At 45.1% G+C, this 20,905-nt stretch overlaps 2 protein-coding genes and 1 long non-coding RNA gene across 4 annotated transcripts; 2 read left to right on the top strand and 1 right to left on the bottom strand.

Moving 5' to 3' along the window:
* Window positions 1-376: 376 nt before the first annotated feature.
* On the top strand, window positions 377-7,490 carry GOLT1A (golgi transport 1A). The gene is made up of 5 exons (XM_079982385.1): window positions 377-738; window positions 2,785-2,876; window positions 4,876-5,054; window positions 5,868-5,931; window positions 6,403-7,490. Exons 1-5 carry the CDS (start codon window positions 714-716, stop codon window positions 6,439-6,441), a joined length of 399 nt encoding a protein of 132 aa, XP_079838511.1. The 5' UTR covers window positions 377-713; the 3' UTR covers window positions 6,442-7,490.
* Window positions 7,491-7,591: 101 nt separating this feature from the next.
* Window positions 7,592-17,681, bottom strand: LOC307219291. The gene is made up of 3 exons (XR_013840351.1): window positions 16,852-17,681; window positions 8,362-9,203; window positions 7,592-7,746 (listed from the first exon to the last, which is right to left on the bottom strand). It is a non-coding gene; the product is annotated as an uncharacterized lncRNA (long non-coding RNA).
* Window positions 9,137-13,979, top strand: KISS1 (KiSS-1 metastasis suppressor). 2 transcript variants are annotated; one of them, XM_079982386.1, is made up of 3 exons: window positions 9,147-9,219; window positions 12,520-12,639; window positions 13,342-13,979. In XM_079982386.1, the coding sequence occupies exons 2-3, from the start codon at window positions 12,537-12,539 to the stop codon at window positions 13,611-13,613; spliced, it is 375 nt and encodes a 124-aa protein (XP_079838512.1). In that variant the 5' UTR covers window positions 9,147-9,219; window positions 12,520-12,536; the 3' UTR covers window positions 13,614-13,979. The 2 variants fall into 2 exon arrangements, 1 of the variants encoding a protein (XP_079838512.1); XR_013840348.1 differs by lacking the exons at window positions 12,520-12,639; window positions 13,342-13,979 and adding an exon at window positions 11,586-12,482 and having other exon boundaries at window positions 9,137-9,219.
* Window positions 17,682-20,905: the final 3,224 nt, after the last annotated feature.

Genomic DNA, 20,905 nt, shown 5'->3' on the forward strand with positions numbered 1-20,905 from the left:
ACAACGAGTCAAGGTGAAAGCCCTTCGTTGTTTTGGTATTTTAAGATTAGCTATGTATGGCATTTGAGACCAAACACACACATGAATAATGTCATACAGTGATACCTCAGGTTAAGAACTTAATTCGTTCTGGAGGTCTCTTCTTAAGCTGAAACTGTTCTTAACCCGAGGTACCACTTTAGCTAATGGGGACTCCCACTGCCACTGCACGATTTCTCTTCTCATCCTGAAGCAAAGTTCTTAACCTGAGGTACTATCTCTGGGTTAGCGGAGTCTGTAACCTGAAGCATCTGTAACCTGAAGCATCTGTAACCTGAGGTACCACTGTAATTTGTGTGGCTTTCTTCTTTTCATTCGTTTTTGCCAGCAGTTTCCCCCATAATTCAAGCCTCAGAGAGACCTGCTATTAGCTTCCCCTCGCAAACCCAGGAGAACAGGAAGCACAAGCTGAGCATTTGTGATGGCGCTTCCCCGCCCCACCCGCTTGGAAACTCCAGAGTGACAGCCCAGTGAACTTTAAGAGGTGTCTTCACTGCTGGGAAGTTAATGATTTGCAAGGTGACGCAGGAAGGGCTAAAGGCCTTTCCAAGGTTCACTGGCTGCGGAATATGTGGAAGTGACAGCAGCATCCTGCACCTCACCCCCCCCCCCTTCTGTGACATTTGCATCTGCACCTGAACATCCAGAGCCCTTCTAGGCCTACAGCAGCGAAGATGATAGAGATCACAGAAATCCAGAGTAAGTATGACCATATCTTACAGCCTGAAAGGAAGAAGTTACTTCTTCTTATACCAGTGTAGTCAGGTTAGCTAAGAAATAATGATTGGGTCTAATCAAGGCTTCCTTTTGCCAGCTCAGCTTTTAGAGAATGTCACCCTGACCTCTCTTCTTTACTTTAATACTTGCCTTTTCACTAGCAAGTTCAAGGCAGCAAACATAATGCTCTCCCTCCCCTCATTTTAATAACAAACCTGTGAGGTAGATCAGGTGGACTGTGACTGAGTGGCCCAGCAAGCTTTGTGACCGAGTGGGGATTTGAACCTGCACCTCCCTAGTCTTATGGTCCAGTGCTCTAACCACTGCACCACACTGGCTCTCTAGTTCCAGTGTTACTCTGTTGACTGTTTCACAGGCACTTTTTTGGTTTGGTTTTGAAAAAGGTCAGAGAACGCGCTGTTGGAAAAGGAAGTAAATTAATATCTTTGCCTCTGTTCCCAGGGCACAAGAGTTTCAGTATAATCTTTAACAAAAGTACAATCTGTGGGAGGAAAATAGAAGCCCTGTCACCCACGTGTATGGAGTAAATAACAAAAGAATCGACTCAAATAGATTTAAAATGCAAGGCTAAACTCTCTCCAGCAAGAGAGAGCCCCCAGTAGCAGAGTTTAAACTCACAAAAGTCAAGCAGAAGTATAGCTTTAGGAATACAGTCATACCTCGAGTTGCATTTGCTTCACGTTGTGTTTTTTCTGGTTACGAATGCGACAAACCCGTAAGTGTTTACTTCTGGGTTCACCGCTTCGCACATGTGCAGGAGTGATCTGCACGCTTCACGCATGTGCAGGAGCAATCTATCACATCACGCGCATGTGCAGAAGCGGTGCTCTACTTATGGACTTTTCGGGGTGCAAATGGCACCCTGGAATGGATCGTGTCCATAAGTAGAGGTACCACTGTATAGGTTGTTGGACCCATTCAGTCTGCTTGCAAACAGCACTCTTTTCTTTCCAACCCCTCTTGTGCTGAACAGGCCACACACTGTTAAGGAAGTTTAAAATTATTTACTTACAAAAAGTTCCAAAGGTCAGATTCATGCATTTCACAGAATCATAGAGTTGCAATGGACCACAAGGGTCATCTAGCCCAACCCCCTGCAATGCAGGAACCTTTCACCTAATGTGGGGCTCAAACCCACGGCCCTGAGAGTAAGAGTCGCATGCTCTACTGACTGTGCTATCATATCCAAGCAGCAACGGGGACAGGACGGGACGGAGGGACACATGCAGCTTCAATTCCTCCTTTTACAGAGGTAAGGGGGGTATGACTTAGCTGAGTTTAGGAACAGACCTCTCTGGTTCTAGCCCTTTTCATGCACAAACTAGAATTCATGCATAATTATCATAGAATCATAGAATTTTAGAATCTTAGAGTTGGAAGGGTCCCTAAGAATCATCTGGTCCAATCTCCTGCAATGCAGGAATATGCAGCTGCCGCATATGGGGATTAAACCTGCAACCTTTGCATTATCATCACCATGCTCTAGCCAACAGAGCTATCCAGGCTGCAATTTCCCACAAATTTTACATTTATTGCTCTGCTCACTTTTGCCTTTGGCCCCATTCACCATTGACACACAGCTCCCAGAAGGGAATGCAGCCCTTGGACTAAAGAAGGTTTGCCATCTCTCAGCTAGACTGTGATGGGACAGTGAGTTGCAGATCGCCAGCAGAGTTTGTGTCAGGGACCTGTTTGCTGTCTGCCAATGTATCACCCAGAGGGATCTTTCCAAGACTGCCAACTATCATCCTGCAAAGGAACACAGCACATGGTAATGAAGAGCAGGAGAATTAACACAGATGTCCAACACTGACATTTGACTATGATAGACACCCTAACCCATACAGATCTCAAAAGAAAAGCAGGACCATGCAAGAACAGGTATTCTGAGCCCAAATTGCAGACAGCAGAAACGTATTTTCCCACTATTGAGTTATAAGTGGGCCTTCCTCCCCCCTGATCTTCAGAATGCTGTGTGTTTGATTACATTCATTTCATCTGTTACAGGGATTGGTGTGGGACTTGTGGGCTTCGGGGTGTTTTTCCTCCTTTTTGGTATGCTATTGTACATGGATTCGGTGCTTCTGGCCTTCGGAAATGTAAGTTTCTTTCTCAAGCTCCAGATGTTTCCTTCCAGATGTTGCTTTTGTCATCACATATATCAGCCAGTTTGCCTTCAAAGCTTTCATGAATCATAAGGATCACTAAGCCCAGTTTACAGGCACTGTTGTGGAAGGTAGTTCCATTGACATCAACTGGGAGACTTGCTTCCAAGCAGAGTTGTCTAGTCTAAGGTTTTAAGGAATGACTACCAGCCACGATGGCTGTGTTCCACCTCCTCTGTCAGAAGACGTATGTATCAGTCACTGGAAGCCACAGGAGGGGAGAGTGCTGTTGTGCTCAAATCCTGCTTTCATGCTTCCTATAGGCAAATGATTGTTCAAAGTAACAACAGGATGCCGGACTGCATGGGCCTTTGGCCTGATCAGGACTGGCAGCCCATTACAGAATTGAAACTTTTGTATTGTGTACCAACCACTATACACAGCACATGCTGCAAGGGTATGGGTGTAAGTGATACTTCATGAACTGAGGAAGGTGATGTTCCTCCAGCAACACAGTACCCTTGGTCAGCAGCTTCCTGTGTCAACAATGAAGTGGCTGAAGGCAATGGTGTAGCATGGGTTGCCAGTGCCCGGGGCAGTGCGGAGGGGGTAGGTAGGAGGGACAAAACAGGCAGAGTACACATGCACATTCAGTATCAGTATCAAACTTTATTTCGGTCACAGACCAGCATAAGATAAAACATACCGAAACTGAGCACATAAGACTGAAAACAGGTAATGAGTAAAAACTGGTAATTAAAAGGTGATTATATATCATACCTACTTAAAATATAGAAACAGGGACAAACAGTTAAAAGCGACTATGTGAGAGGGAGTGTGAAGGAGCACAGGTCTTGCATTTTGGGCCTAGTTTGTGGCGCAAACTATCCTTCAATGAATATCCATCATGGCAGTGCAGTATCTAGGAACTGAGTACTGTATGTAACATCTGGGCTTTCATCTTGAAGTAGCAGGGAGGTATGAAATTGTTCTGTGTGACCTGGGAATTTATGTAGTCTGAGCAAGTAGTATCCATTTAATGATATGTCATCCCTGGTCCAGGTTTCCTGTATCAGTAAGATGTGATGTTGTGATAGAAAATCAGTGAAACAGGTGTTCCTGATACATGCTGCCCATCTGACCACATTCCAGGTTAGAAGGGCAACCTTATGCTGGCCTGTTGGCTGTCAATCCCTCTTTCCCTCACAAGGTGGTTGGGGGGCTATTAATTCCACCTGTGCATGCACAGTCAAGAATTATTGTGCTGTCCTTGTTTGCAGGGATAAGCTGTTTTCAATGGAGCCCAGCAACAGAAGCATGCAGCTGTATTCAGGCACCACTGGGTGTCGAAATTCTGTGCCCCCTAACAATTTTGCACCTGGGGCAACCATCCCTTGGGGGGCCCCTACACTGCCACTGGCTAAAAGATCCCTGCAAGACAAAGAAAAGAGAGGCAACAAGACCAATGTTCCCCTTTCCTTCCAAAGACAAAACAGAGAGAATTACTGAAGAGGATAAAAAGTTCATCAAGCCTGTAGGAAAGATTCAGCCTTTACGCCCAGCACCCCTAAGAGAGAATACCAGGGATAGCCAATGTGGTTACTCCTGATGTTGTGCACTGCCGTCCCCATCAGCCCCAACCAGCATGCCCAGTGGTCAGGGATGGGGTGGGGCTTGGTCCAAAAAATCCAGAGGGTATTGTGTTGCCTACTCCTGAATTATAAATGATCACTATATAAAGTGTTTTGTGATTAAAAAAAGAAAAGCAGTATATACATAAACATGAAAATCAGGGGCAAGAAATCAGGAGCCCTCTAGATATTGTTGGACTACAACTCCCATCAGCCAAAGCTAGGGCTGACAATGACGAACAGTCAGGGATGGTGGGAGTCCAACAGCATCTGAAAGGCTGCACGCTCCCCATCCCTGATAAAGCGTCTACTAGCTATAATATACTCCAATAATCCCTGGGTTTTGATCTTCTTCTCTTTAGATCCTGTTCCTGTCTGGCCTGGCCATTATCATTGGACTAAGAAGAACCTTTGGTTTCTTCTTCCAGAGGCAGAAGCTTAAGGGAACCAGTTTCTTTTTGGGGGGCATAATTATCGTCCTGCTTCGGTGGCCTGTCCTAGGCATGCTTCTGGAGACCTATGGCTTCATTAACCTCTTCAGGTGATTCATACCAAAGCCACAAAGCTTTCTAGGGAAACTACTGTATGTAGGCAAGTCTGGGTAAGTCCAGGGTTGTTGATAGCTGCACGTGATGCCAGACCTGAACTCTACAAGTTTACAGTTTCTGAAATTGGTGCTCTAAGTTGGAGCCTCATGGGCTGCAACCTTACCAGTTCTAACAAGAAGAAGATGGGGACAACATTTGCCCTCCTCCAGTTTGCAGGGAACTCATCTGTTTTTCAGTAATTCTCAAATATTATATACGGAGGTTCTGAGATTATGTCCACAAGCTCCTTTAGTACCCTTGGGTACAGCTCATCACCTCGTGGAGATCTGAATTAATTTAAAGTAGCCATGGGTTCCCTTACCACCTCCTTTTTTGGACTGTATCTCCCTTTTTGCATTGTTTATTCTGTGCTGCCATTCCATTCACACAATGGATTTCCACTTGCACAATGGATCTTCCCCTCTCCTCTCCTGTACAATCCTTTATGATCCTCAAAAACTGCTCTAGAGGGTTGGAGACCCTCCAGACCAGATTGTTCCTTCACCCACAGATTACCTCTCTCCAGCTACTTTTCTCTTGGCCAGGATCACTTCTGGTATTGGAGCCTCGGCTGGGAGAAAGATGCGCAGAGGAAGGAGCCATGGCTAGAGAAGCTATGAACAAAGGAGTGGGTCAGCACTCTTTAGCCATCTTTCTACTTTGCTTTCAACACAGAGAATTGCTGCTGTCACATTTAGTTTAACTCTCGGGTTTCGTTCCGGCTGCTGATTTTCAGCCATTATTAACAATGACTTATTTGTCCTCAGGAGTTTTTTCCCAATTGCCTTTGGGTTTCTGGGATCATTGGTGAACATCCCATTTTTGAGCAAGGTAAGAAAAAATTTCGTGTGTCATGTGCTCTCAGGGGAGCATGATTCTATCTGGCTGGTTTGGTTCTCTTAAGCTTTACAACAGGGTTGGGGAACCTGCAGGCTTCCAGGTACAACATACAACTCCCATTGTCCCATGAGTGGCTGGGGCTGATGGGAACTGGAGTCCAACAATAGGACTCATCTACACTTCCATTTGTGCCATGATCTGTAGGCACAGGTCTGTGATTTTAAAAAACCCAAAAAACCTCACTGTATACTGTTGAACTGGAACAAACATCAGTCAAGTCCTCTGAAGGCTGATGTTTGTTCTGATTCAGTGGTAAACAGTGAGTTTTCGCAGGGAAAGAGGTGGGACCAAAACAACAACAACAACAACAACCCATGCCTGGAAATAATAGAATCATAGAATTGTAGAGTTATATAATCCTTCAGAGAAATGTGATTGGTTACAAATGACTTCTTGTTGCAGCTGTTCCAGAAACTTGGAAACACCACCTCTATGGTATAGCCTGGAGAAGTGGCTTCCTACCACAGACAACTTCCCCTCCTACAAGCAAATAGACCTGTTTTATAGACTACTGTGTTGTTTTCACAGCGATGTGCCATTGAGACCTCCTGCCCAGTTCATACCTTTGAAGACCCCTGTGTGATCACCTGCAGGAGTGTGCAAGGTTATTAGCAGGTTCATATCCCAGCAGGAATTGCCTGGAGGTGCTGTTTGCAAGAGCAATTACAACTGAACTGCTGGTTCATAGAGATGGTCATGCTGGAGCTAGACAATGGCTATGGACAATGGCTGAGTGAGCATTGGTACCTGGGCACATCCATGTTCACAAGATTTCTTAGCAACAAACCAACATTTAGGACTTGTCAATTTGCTCCAAGGAAGACACATCCCTTGGGGTCTTCACCTTCCAAACAGCTGCAGTAGAGTGAGTAAGCAAAGTACCCAGTTTCTTTTGTTTTGTTGACATGCTGTACCCACTGATATTTTTCATCCCTTGTGAGAAGCCATAATGCAGGCATCCCCAAACTCGGCCCTCCAGCTGTTTTGGGACTACAACTCCCATCATCCTTGGCTAACAGGACCAGTGGTCAGGGATGATGGGAGTTGTAGTCCCAAAACAGCTGGAGGGCCGAGTTAGGGGATGCCTGTCATAATGGATCAGAAATCTGAAATTGAAGGGATTAAAAACACATAAGTTGAAAGGCATAATTTGAACACTATGAGACTAGAACAATTTGTGTTATCTCACTAGCCAAATTTCAACAATAGGAAGGAGGAAAATGAATATAAGGGTGAGAAGTGTTGTTCTGAGTTTTCTGTCAATTTCAAAATCCCAGTAAAGAAAATGGTTGGGGGAGGGGATGAGTTCGCAAAATAACTTGCAGTTCAAAAAGACACATACACAGCTTGTACTTTGGAGCAATGTCTATTTAACAGAACGTGAACGCTATTTGATTCCACCATGTGCATATTTTCTATTTTTTTATTTAACAAAATGCATTAAAACAAAACATGTTTTAATGATATCAAATAAATCATGTTTCTCAAGATGTCACATGTGTGCATGTCTGTTTTGCTCAGATGGGAAAACAGGAGCTACAGGGAGACCACTTGATTTGGGAAAGACAGCAAGGGTGGGTAGTTAAATCCACTGGTGAGGGAACAGTGGCTGCATTTTGTCATTTAAAAAGAACATGGGAGAGCCAACCATGGACCTCAAACCATCTTACAGTGGTACCTCGGGTTACTTACGCTTCAGGTTACATATGCTTCAGGTTACAGACTCCGCTAACCCAGAAATAGTACCTCGAATGCAAAAAAGTGAAGAGCTTCTGGGAACTGATATATAATGAATTGAAGAAAATGTTGAAATATACATTTGTTAAGAAACCAGAGGCTTTTCTTCTAGGAATTATAGGAAATGAAATAAATAGAAAGGACTGTAAACTCTTCCAATATGCAGTAACAGCGGCGAGAATATTACTGGCCCAGAACTGGAAACAAGAACAAGTACCAACAATTGAGGAGTGGAGAGCAAAGTTGATGGACTATGCAGAACTGGACAAATTGACAGGGAAGATCAGATATCTACGAGATCAAAAGTTTATCGAGGACTGGAAAAAGTTGGTGGACTATTGGGAAGGTATAAGTGATAGAGAAATAATGTTAGTGGCATTTAAAGAAGCTCTGTAAAAGTTAAAGAAATATTGCAAAAAAGAAAAATAGGTTTCAAATGGTTTTTGAAAGGTAATAGTGAATTTAAGAACTGTGTATTTAAAAATTGAATTTGGATGATTGTCAGAGAGGCTGAGGGAAGTCCAAAATTGGAAAATCTGTTAAAGTTGAAATTGTGATGTGTTATATATATATTTTTTGTGGAAATTAATAAAAAATTATTAAAAAGAAAGAAAGAAATAGTACCTCGAGTTAAGAGCTTTGCTTCAGGATGAGAACAGAAATTGTGCGGTGGCAGCGCAGCAGCTATGGGAGGCCCCCATTAGGTAAAGTGGTCTTCAGGTTAAGAACAGTTTCAGGTTAAGAATGGACCTCCGGAATGAATTAAGTACGTAACCAGAGGTGCCACTGTATTTAGTTTGGCTAAAGCTATGGAGATGGTTATTCAGCAGAGAGCTATGTGATCTTTCTTCCCAACCTCCACCTTGGGGCTCTGTATGTTGGATACGTACCCTCCAAATAATATGTACAGCTGCTGCCCCCCCCCGCCTTGTACAGTAGCATGGCATGGGGGGCACAGATTAAGTTGCCCCGGGCACAAAATTGTTAGGGGTGCAAAATTTCAACACCCAGTGCTGGGCATGTGTAGAGGAGGGCGAGAGAGAATAATGTGGAAGAGATACTTAGAAAAATGTTTTAAAAGGAAGGCTTGGGGGGGGGGGAACATGTTTAAATCAGAGCAAGAAAGAGAAGGCATTTCATTCTCCGGAATTACCAATTTATACCAACAGCTCTGGCTCCATTGTGAAGAAGGCGGAAACAATAATAATGTAAAGCTGCCCCATACTTCAATCAAGAGGAATAGACATGGCAACTGTTTCTGAAGCAGAATCAATTAAGGAGGGAGAATAGAAGAGAAAAGGTAGAGGTGGATCCATCTCTGCTGATGTCAACTGCCAGGTCATGCAGCAAAGGGGGGTTGGTGGGTTATACTGCACTTGAGAGGGACCTGGACTCCAAAGAGCAGCTGCGCTCTCCTCCTTTCAAGAGATCAAACAGAAGCAGCAGAGGAGTCTTGGCACGAACATCTAAAAGAGAACTGAGGTTAGTAGAGAGGGAGGAACTTTAAGCCTCAGGCTGCACTTGCACACTAACCTGAGAGAAAGTCCTGCTGAACTGAATGGGGCTCACTTCTGAATAAACGAATAGGATTGCACTGTGGGGCTAAAATGTATGCAGATGTATACATGGAGTAAAGGTAAAGGTAAAGGTACCCCTGCCCGTACGGGCCAGTCTTGACAGACTCTGGGGTTGTGCGCCCATCTCACTTAAGAGGCCAGGGGCCAGCGCTGTCCGGAGACACTTCCGGGTCACGTGGCCAGCGTGACATCGCTGCTCTGGCGAGCCAGAGCCGCACACGGAAACGCCGTTTACCTTCCCGCTGGTAAGCGGTCCCTATTTATCTACTTGCACCCGGAGGTGCTTTCGAACTGCTAGGTTGGCAGGCGCTGGGACCGAGCAGCGGGAGCGCACCCCGCCGCAGGGATTCGAACCGCCGACCTTTCGATCGGCAAGCCCTAGGCGCTGAGGCTTTAACCCACAGCGCCACCTGCGTCCCCCCATACATGGAGTAAGCATCATTAAATGAGTGTGACTTGCTCCAGGGCAAGCGATTCATAGGTCTTTTTCATTTTGGAAGAGGTAGATTGCTTTTTAAAGGAATGAAATGTATTCCCCCCTCCTCTGCATGTTGCCTGCATGAATTTTAACACTCCCCCCCCCCTATGACTACTGTTTAAAGCTGCATACAAATGATAGGTTTTTTAAAGAGAGGAAGGAAAGAAGCTTGGGACAGGAATCAATTGGTATCCACATACTTTTTTTTTTTGTCCCATTCTTGTTTCTGGTCAAACAGGTTTGGCAGGATTTGAAACAATACAAAAACCTGACATACCTGTTTTCCAAAAGTGGGATGAGGGTTCATACCATGAATAGCAATCCCATTTTCAAACAACCTTTAACTTTTTTGTGGGGGGATAACAAAACTATTCTCTCTTTAATTTAATTATCCTCTTTTAAAACTTCAACAGGATCAATCTTCTCTGCTCTCCAGGTTGTTTTGTGTTTAACCTCACTTGGGTTCACAGAGTATCGTACTTGAGAATCAAAGAGTATAGCAAAATGCATAAGGAGGAAATCTGAACTGGAAGAGGTACCTTCTGAACAAAACCCTCACCCCCTGACTCCCAAAGGTGGAGGGACTGGGTTTTCCCATTCAGTATACCCTGTTTTCTTCTGTGACCCATAGACATGTAAGTGCCAGGGCTGTGGAGTCTGTCAAAATTCCTGACCTAGCCAACTTGTTGCATGATCGGTGGGTACTGAAGAACATGATTGTTGCTTTTGTGTCTGTCGTCCATGAGAACTCACAGGCTTCAACACAGACTAATGAGGGTTTTTATTATTATCAATATTGATGGCTGGTGTTTGAAGGTTTTTAAACAAAGGATGTTTTTAAGCAGAGTTTGGATGGCCATCTGTCATGGATGCTTTAGCTAAGTTTCTTGCATTTTGGGGGATTGGACTATAAGCATATCCAACTCCCAAGAGACTGTGTTCTACTCCCAGTATAAAAAAAACTGGCAGTGATCTACCCATTGTCATTGGAGGGAGAAGGAGCGTGCGTGGGGTGGGTGGATTGCCCAGAGTTGTTGAGCTTTTTTGGGGAGGATTGCACAGAGTTTATTAGCTTTCCCCCCATAACTTTTTGTACATGATAAGGATCCCGTGAACTACCAGGATCTGCTGGGAATCTACTGGTAGATCACAATCTACTGGTTGAACATCCCTTTGACCCTTGAGGTCCCTTCCAACTTTACAATTCTATGGTTCTATGAAATTTCACCCCAGCTTTGGAAGTCATGGGGTGGGGGCAGGGGGGTGCATTAGGCAAGTCTCCCTCTCTTGTCAGACTCAGTTTCCTGACTGCAATTATTACAGAGAGAAGATGCATAATACCGCATGTTTGAAGAACACAGTAGAGTGCTGAGTAATAATGATAATAAAGAAATAAATATGTGCTCAAGCACAGAAGTAAGGTTCTTAAAAAGGTAGGACATTGCAACAGGAAAAGGGGATCAGGCTTCCTCTGTCCCTCTCTTCTAAAGCAACAGTGGGGAAACATTTGCCCTGGAAAGAACTTTTCTAAAAGCTGAAAACTCCTTGCAAAGATACGTGACTTTTCATTGTTCACCATATCAATCAGGAGCCCATAACAGGCACATTAGTATAATCCACTGATCAATGTGCCCTGTGCAGGCAACATCCCCTACTGGTGTGCTTCTAATCACATAGATGATTCAAATCATACACAATGCATGCTGATCAAATTTAGCTAAACAGGAAAGATGATCTGCATGTATTTCTAATATAGCTAAACATGATTTTCCCTTTGTTTTAAATTTCCACAGCTATTTCGTCTCAGTATCATAAGCCCCCTAACACATACTTCTCAGGGTTTCTTCTAATTGCACAGGACGCTGAAATTCAAAGGGCTGAAGGAGCAATTGGCTTAACTGGACATTGTCTGACATCCTTCAACTTGTAAGATTCCAAGGCTCTATTTTGCATTCAGATTTTGACTCAGTCCTCCTGAGTCGGCCACTGTATTTCCTTCTTTAGTAACTGGCGTCATTTCCCTAGACCTTTTCCCCAGCTCTGCTTGTTCTCACAACAAGCATTTGCTGGCTTGAATGGAAAAGGAAATATAATAAAAAAAATATTTTCCTGCAACCGTATCACATTACCTTTTCTATTAAAACAAAATATTGACAGGTTAATAGAGACCTAAAAGTAATTATAATTATTTAGCAATAGGAAAGGACATCAAAAGTAGTTATTCTGATGACAGAGTCAGCTTTGATTGGAACCCTGTGGTGGAGAGGACTCTTCCTACAATGCCATTGTCTTTATAAATTACTTGGTTAATTTAGACCATGATTGGGGGACCTATGGCCTTCAGCTATTGCTGGACTACAACTCCCATCATCCCTGCCCATTGCTGGAGCCCAACAACATCTTGATTGGAATGCTTGATGGCCAACCTGTCTCTAATTTCAGGAGGCTGCTGTCTCAATGGTGTCCCAGGGTAACTGAGGCTGAGAGGAACTGAACCAGAAAAGTCTAACTGCAAGATTTCAAGCCTTGTCACCCCATCAGCAGCCTCCCTCTCCTCCTCTTGCCATCTCCTCCTCTTTCCTTCTCTTGTATATGTCCTTGTGATTTGGAGATCAGTGGCAAGAAAGTCATGCAACTGCCCTTTTCACCCTGCCAGCACTGTTTTTCTGCTGTGTTTTCTTCCAGCATTTTCCCACCTGCTCTCCTTTCCTTTGTCTTTCCTTTCAGATCCGCTACATTCCAGGATGAGCCAGTTCCATTCCTCGCTGGTGCTCCTATTACTCTTCAGCGCTCCCTTTGGAGAACCAGCTGACAGCTATTTCCCTCTTAAGGACTCCTGGCATGCAGGTAGCAAGTGGTATCAGTTGTGACCCGTTCCTACATTTAACCTGCACTCTTGATTCCAAGATCAGGAGTGTCATTTTAGTATTTTGATTTTCAAACATGGGCTGCATTAATTCATGCTGGACCCCACTATGCCGATCTGCAGGGGACCACTGTGGACTCTAAAGTCCATGTGGCTAATTCTTAGGAAGGTGTGGGTATCGCAGATGTACTTACCTCCTACCTGCCTCCCTTTGGGAGAGAACTGTGGCTCAATGCAAAAGGTCCCAGCTTCAGGCCCACTGCACGTGTAGGACTGAGAATGAATTCTAACTGAAACCCTTGAGAGCCACTGTCAGTCGATGTAGACCATGGATGAGGAACTCTTGCCCTCAAATGCTGAACTCCAACTCCCATCAGCCCCAGCCAGCATGGCCAGTGGCCATGGATAATGGGATTTGTAGTTCAACAACATAGAGAGAGCAACAAGTTCCCCTGGTATAGAAAATATTGAGCTAAGTAGGCCAATGGGATGACCTAAGGCAGCTTTCTACCTTCTTATGCTTTTCCACCAGGGTGCTTTCCACATGCCTCACCATTTGTGAAAGTTAATGGTGGGGAGGGGATAATGCAAACCCTTCAAAATTTACTTTTCAGCAGGTTTCTCACCCCACCCCAACAGTGAGCCTCAAATCCCCCCCCCTCTCTCTTCCTCATTCTCCCTAGGGGAACTTTCCAAAAACATTGCCAACCCAAGCCACTGGGCTGATGCCATCCCATGTCCACAAAGGAAGTCCACACCACCTTTTATGGGCAAGCGTCAGGAGCAGCAGCAGCAGCTACGGCAAAGGATGCCTCCAGGGAAGAGCAGAGTTGTCTCCGTCCCACAAGGGGCCTTGCTGGTGGAACGGGAGAATGATCTCTCCACCTACAACTGGAACTCCTTCGGTTTAAGATATGGCAAGAGACAAGCGTTGCCAGCAAAGGAGAAATTATGAAAGTGTGGGGCTGCCATAGCCAAGTATGGTGGTCCGGGGGGAGACCTCAGGGGAGAGGAACGGGGAAAGCTCTGTATTGTGGTGGTTTCTTTCTTTGCTCTTCTGAAGGAATGGAAAACAGTTTATGGTTCTCAGTTCTCTGAAGTTCACAGTAAGATGCTGGCATTTCAGCAGAGCAAGGATGGAAACATATGTTTGTTTTTGAAGTAGCAAGCTGGTCATTGCTTATTTCTTTCACCAGTTCTAACTGGATATTATAATAATGACCATGTTCATTCTGTTTTCACTAAGTGGTGTAAACTATATAGTATTACAATGGCATAAAAAAACAGGGAAGGGGCAAAGCGTTTGGATGTCCACAAGTTGTTGTGTTAAACTTTTCTGTCTACTTGTCTATATCGCATGCATAATTGTATAAACTTCTATTATGTCACCTCTTACTTGTCTTTTCTCTAAACTGAAACTCCCAAATGCTAAAAAACTCTTCCTCACAGGCCTGGCGCAACCATTAGGCGAGGCGAGGGCACTGCCTCAGGCAGCAGAATCCTCTGTGAGGCATCACTCCTGCAGGCGCCCCACCTGCCCTGCTGCCTCCATCAGTGATGGAGAAGTGACACCAACACTGGCACCCATTTTGGGCAAGATCTCACCCCAAATTGGTGCAATCTTGCCCCAAGGTTTCTCTGCCAGCGGTGGATGTGGCAGATTGTGTGATGCAGGTGGTGGCAGGTAAAATATGGCAGCAGTGGCAGCAGCAGTGGCAGAGCAGCATGCCACTTCCCGATTCATCACAAGCAGCAAAACAGGGTGCGCCACCCCTGCTTTCTTGTAGGGGAGTTGCTTCACCCCCTCAATCATTTTGACTGCCATTTTCTGAACCTTACGCAGCTCTACAATATTCTTTTAGCGGTGACGCAACCAAAGGAACTTTGGCAAAGGAACTCTAGGGCTGGGGGCATATGGTCTACATTCCCATGATGTATAGTCTTCATTTCCTAGTCTTCATTCTCATGATGTATAGAAACAGCAACAGTGGCTGAAATTAGTTGTAAGGGACACACACAGCCCCTAACAGCAGTTGTTGGGTAAAGGTTTGCGTAGCTAGCAAAAACAACAACACAAGTCTCAAGTTAGATTAGACCTCAGATTTTGCCATTAGAATGTTCTGAACTCCCATAAGACTCAGATGTGACGTGCCCTGCTCAAACCTATAATTCATTCCCAGAACCCAAGAAGCACAAATAAGGCTTTTCCAGAAGCAGATAATAACTAAAGACTGCTACTGCCCACTATTCTGGTGACTATTTCTGAGTCTTTCTCTTGCCCTTCTTGTTTCTTGTCCTCTTTCTTAGCAGTGTGAGCCCCTGGCCCCATTGCAAAGCATCATTTCCTTGCTCATTAATAAGCTCATGAACGCTACTGTGTTTGCCTAGCTGCACAAACAATGCACAAAACCCTTTGGATCATTTCAATTTCACTTTAGATCTCAGCTGCTAATTTTTACAGAGAGGTTGGGCCACTGGAGGAAGTAATTGAAAAATTATTTGCAGGGACTTGGGCAGCTGAGAGACCCACAGCTGCTTCTCTGTGTACCAGGATGGCAAGAGGGGAGATTTAGGAACAAACGGCCCCAGGATTAGGGGAGGAAGACCATCCAGACTCCCTTTTGTGCCATGTTTCTAGGCACAGCTTCTGCGCATTACAGCTCCGTGTCCAAGCAATTTCCCCCTCCCCATCAGCTCTTTCCGCATGCAAACCTACTCTTTATTGCTGAATTGGAGCAAACAGCAGTTCATGGAAAACCAAAGACCCTCCAAGTGTCCCCATTTTCCAGGGACAGTCCTGGATTTACAGAAGTTGCAGAAAGTCCTGTCCACAAAAGTACAATCAGCATGTAAATCACTTCAGAATAAGCAGAGCAAACATCCACAACAACAGTAATGGGGCAGAGAAAACACAATCATGGGGTGGAGAAAGTGGATGAGGGAAAGCTTTTCCCTCTCCATTCCTCTGTAGCAGGAAACACCCCCCCCCCCCATCATTCAGTTTGTACAAACTTCACACACACTCACACTCACACACTACATATGCTACGCTTCTGTTATAAATTCATAGAAAATCAACCATACATCGGATTTGCACTGTTCCACTTTTACTTTACTCCATGAAGGAAAGACTACAAAATGGGGAAGGTTTGATACAGGGCACCATAATCCCTTCACCATCCCAGCACATCCACAGGAGCCCTGCCCAGTTGTTATGCCAACCCTGATGGTCCTAGACAGAAGACAATCAAGATCACAAAGAACTTTCATATGGGAGTGGATTCAGCATGGACTGGAACAAAGGACAATTATCAGATCTTCCCTCAGGGGGCAGGAAACTGCGACTACCTTTTGTCTTCAGAAAATGACTCATGGGGAGGGGGAGAAGGGACCCAGCCAGGTGACAGGACACTCAGGTTACTACCGCAACTCCTCCCTCAACCCCTCCTTTCTGTAATGTATGCATGATGTTTCTGGGGGTGGGCTTGACCTACAGGATGGGAATTTCAAAAGTTTTTATAAGGTCTTGCACACCATTTTTCTGTGTCTTTCCTCTCTCCTGCAAGTGAGGGGAACACCCTGTTGCAACAGTTCAATAAAGGCCAAGCCTACAGGCTGCTGTTTTGCTCCAAGTTATCCTGGTTGGTGTCTTTGTTTTGTCCAAGGGAGCCCTCGGATTTTTCCGGTAACACCTCATAAATCTAAAATTCAGGGTCATCCAATAAAACTGATGAGAAGAAGATTTGGGACAGACAGAAGCAAGTGCTCTCTTTTCCTTTTACACAGGGCATAAACCATTGATGGAACTTGCCTCTGTAAGATGTGGTGATGATGGCTACTAGTTTAGATGGCCTTAACAGGGGATTAGACACATTCCTGGAGGATCAATCTGTCAACAGCTACTAGTCATGGCTATATGCAGTCTCCCAGTAGGCTCAACAAAAGGAGAGTGATTAGCTTTGTATCCTGCTAGTGAGCTTCTCGTGTACATCTGGCTGGCCACTATGGGAAACAGGATGCTGAACTAGAAGAGCCATTGGTCAGATCCATTGATCTTATGTTCTGAGCCCAAACAACTCCTGCAATGTTGGGCATTTCTTTGCGTGAAGAAACACTACAAAAAACCCATCAACGTTCATTGGCACCTTTAGATCCTTGATTTATTTAATTTATATATAAGATTTCCTACTCACCCTTCACCAGGGATTAATTTCATTTCTTAGGCCGAGCTGCTGCATTTCAAATTCTGTTCCTGGATTCTCACCAGCTCTGATCTGTCTCCTCCTACTACTTTGATCTACTCAAGAGAACCCTGTCTCCTCCTTTAGTGCTTCTTTCGGTTAGCACTAAGTCGATGAGAAATATTCGAGGGGGAAACAGGAGATCAGAGGAATGCAAAGAGAATCTCAAGAATAAAAACTTCTCTAACTTAAGTTAGCAGTCTCTAGCATGGGTCTTGAGGAGACTGCAAGGATGACATTGGAGAGGACTTTCCTGTACAGGTAAAAGAGCCTATCCCCTCGGGAAAACCACTTCCGGCCTGCCCAGGAGGTGGGGTTGCGGGCTTCACGCCCACCCCCACGTGAGCGGGGGCTGGTTTCAGCCCCCGCGAGAGCAGGGGAATCCCGGTTGTGTCTTCCCCCCCAGCCAGCCAATCGGCTGGCTGGGGGCGTGGCCTGCCCTATTTAGGGCCGGCGCAGAAGGGGCTCGCCCTCTTTTCGCCGGCTAGCCCCCACATTTTCCCACCCTCCCTCCCTTTAGGTAGGCTTTAGGTAGGTCTCTGACTTTGCTATGGACTTAAGTCTGTCGCCACAAGGGGCATGGTAGGAATTTTTCCCAATTGGCAATTTACAGCCATTTGGTTTTTCGCCTACCTCGTAGCAACTCGTCACAACTCCTCGGCATTGGCGGTTAGGCATTGGTAAGAAGGGGTTAAGAGGATGTGGGGGGGGGGAGGAACGCCATCACCTCCCCCCAGTGAATGAAGGGTGGTCCGATAAAGGACTCCAGGGGCGTGGCCCTGTCCGAAGCCTATGGAGGTGTGGTCCAAAGGCACGCCCCCGAGCGGTGACCCGGGGGGAGCTCCTAGTTGACGTGCCTCAGAAGGAGACTCCCCCTCTATGGTGTTAACCCTTCCCATGTCTCCAGCAAATGGGCTGGAGCCGGATAGTCGATAGGACCAATGCCTAAGCCAATGCCTCTCATTCCTGAATTCAATAAAGTTGTGGCCTAATTCGCCCATTTAACCTTAATTATGGTGTCTTGTGTCTTTATTTATCCAGGTGGGGGGCGGGAACTCGCCACGCAATATGAAATACTGGCAGGTACAAGTGTAATGTGCCTGTGGCAGCCCAGGGCTTTCAACTGAAGTGCCCAAAGAGAGGTTAACATCAGATTTAACAGGACACAGCAGCAGAACAATGAAAAGAGCTCTCAGACCCAGGAGAAATAATTGGCACATAATATGATACAACAAAAAAGTTATTGAGATTTGAATAGATGCTATACTCTCATAAAAGTGTGGATGAGCCCTGATTATCCAACTCAATCATTTCCCTATCTGACACAGTTTGATACATGTCGGGCATATGCAGTAAACTGACAGATGAATGCAAAGAAATAAAATGAGAGGCAGGATCAGTGTCCATGTGAAGTTTCCATGGGAGTGAACCACATTATGACTTTATGTGATTAAATTGTGGTCTATGGATCCCTCAAGACGGGGGATTTTGTTTGTGTGTGCTTGTGTGTGCTGACGCAATAGTAGTGGATTTATACTGGACTGCTCAAGTATCATTTTTTCTATTAGTTGTTGTGCAATGCTTCCCCAGTTTCACTGCATTATTGCCATCTGGAGGGCCACTCTTGTGCAAACGTGTAACAGAAGCAGCACTAACACCCATCCCAAGTGTTTGTGGCATGAAAAGTTGCAGGATTTTGGCAGGAAGCTATGGGACATGCACCAACTGGAAATGAAGCAGTATAGTATGTATGCCTGCCCCAAAACATTAGCATGTGAAAACGGTATTGAAAGTGGGGACCCTGATATCATCATGAGCAGAAATCATAATGAACTTACACTAAAAATGGACAATTGTAGCAGAACTGGGGATATCAGTCCTAACAACTTCTTTCCTCTTAATTTAAAACAACTCCTGTATCCTGAAGTTATGTGAAAGATACTGCCCTGGTGGGATTGTGCTCTGAACAAGGCCTACTGGGTGACCTGGAAGTGCATTTATTTCTGCCATCTCTTCTCCTGCATCTTTCTCATATCTCTGTCCCAGCTAGCAATCAAATGCAAACAGGGGTTGGTGATTTTTTGACCCTCTGGCCGGAAGGGTTTGCCTAAGGGCTTGCAGGCTGGGCAGTGTGACGCAGTTGCTGGAGCCTTAAAGGGTGGGAGTCTTGCAGTCCCTGCGTGGGAAAAGGCCTCCGGTTCCTGCAAAGAAGAAGGCTCAACAATGACCTTGTGGAGCCAGGCTGACCAAGAATGGGCAATCTGTAAAGGAAAAGGAAAGGGATTAAAAGCAAGGCAAAAGGCGTTAAAGTCTACACTGGCATAGGCATAGAGTGAAGATCTAAGTAGTGAAAATCAGATGGGGAAATTGCATGCAGAAAACTCTGCTCTATCCCGACTGCTGTGATTCACATAAGCAAGAGTTGTGTGGATCCAAGAACAGTTTAACTGCATCATGTGATTTTCTTTAGCAACCAGCAACTCGGTCTGCCGTTAGTATGCTACTGTACAATCCAGTTTCAATAGCTTTGTTCAGGATCTGCATATGTCATGTATGCTCTAAGTATTGTTGCACACCATCCCAATCTCTGAGCAGTGCAAGATCCCAGGGGTTCCAGGTGCTTGCCCAGAGTTTGTGTTTCCTTTGGAAATGACACAGAGCAGAGACTGTGGTGACTTTATGATATATGATTTATTTACACATATATACAGCATGAGCCTACAATGGAGGGATTCTCAGCATCAACACCCCAAGAGGGTCTTCATAGAATTGTAAAGTTGGAAGAGACCCTGAGGGTCATCTAGTCCAACCCCCTGAAATGCAGGGATCTCAACTAGATCAGACACAACAGATAGCCATTTGACCACTGCTTAAAAACCTCCAAAGAAGGAGAGTCCACTGCCTCTCTTGAGTCTGTTCTGCTGTTAAACAGCTTCTACCGCCAGTAAGTTCTTCCTGTTGTTTAGTCAGAATCTCCTTTCTTCTAACTTGAATCCATTGGCATCAATGGAAGGCTGCACCAGCCTGTGTGGGGTTGGGAGACGTTGGGGGACCAGTGCGGTCTGGTGTGAGGACAGAAATGCAACGTGTTCCCCTGCTAATTCCTTCTCTTTTAGTAACTACTAAGAGCAAACAACTTCCTTTTAGGCTGTACTTCCTTCCTGCTTCTTCTCTGTCAGTATCAGTATGAGCTAATACTGTGGTTCCCAACGTGGGGCACACGTCCCACAGGGGGACAATTTGATTTTTAAGGGGGGCAATTCAAGAATGAGTTATTAACAGTTAATGGCCTTTTAGGCTTCCTCCACATGAATAGGAGTTCACTTTTTGAATAATAAGAATTATATGTCAAAGGGGGAGGCATCAGGATTTTAGAGATGCTTAGGTGGGGCATGGCCAAAAAAAGGTTGGGAACCACTGAGCTAATGTGTGCTAGTGCCAGCTTCTTGGCTCCAACTCAGTCACATGTAAAACCTGTGCTCAGAATGGCTTTTTTGCCATGGACAATAAACCTTACCTTTTCTTCATCTCTTCAAGTAGCAGTCTCACCAGACTATTCCCTTTTGCACAGTGCTGCAATACATTTATCAAACTCCAAGAGGGGGAGTTTAGCTCCCCTTACCCACACATTTCCATGGCTCTTTAAAGTGGCCCTCCAAGGCGTCTTTCGCACTCGCATCTGGAGATGCCAGGGATCCACTCGGCCGCATGCAAAATGTGTGCATTCCCAATATGCACTCTTCCCATATGTTCTGTTTGGCCCCAATATGCCAGTTGTACCACAAGTTAATGCAAATGTATATTTTTTGCCAAGATAGGTTTTACATTTGCAGAGCAGGCAGATTATTCAAGCTGGCGTAAGCTGTGTGCTTGTGAAAATCCATCAAACGCTTCCCATGCCTCTCTCTGTCATATAAAAAGTCTCACCCAAAGGTTACTGAGGCCATCACAACAGAAGTAACTTGGCTGACACTTGGAGGAGCTCGCTGTTATGCTGCCATATGTG

This window comes from Podarcis cretensis (assembly GCF_951804945.1).
Source record: "Podarcis cretensis genome assembly, chromosome: 6".
NCBI classification, from domain to species: Eukaryota; Metazoa; Chordata; class Lepidosauria; order Squamata; family Lacertidae; genus Podarcis; species Podarcis cretensis.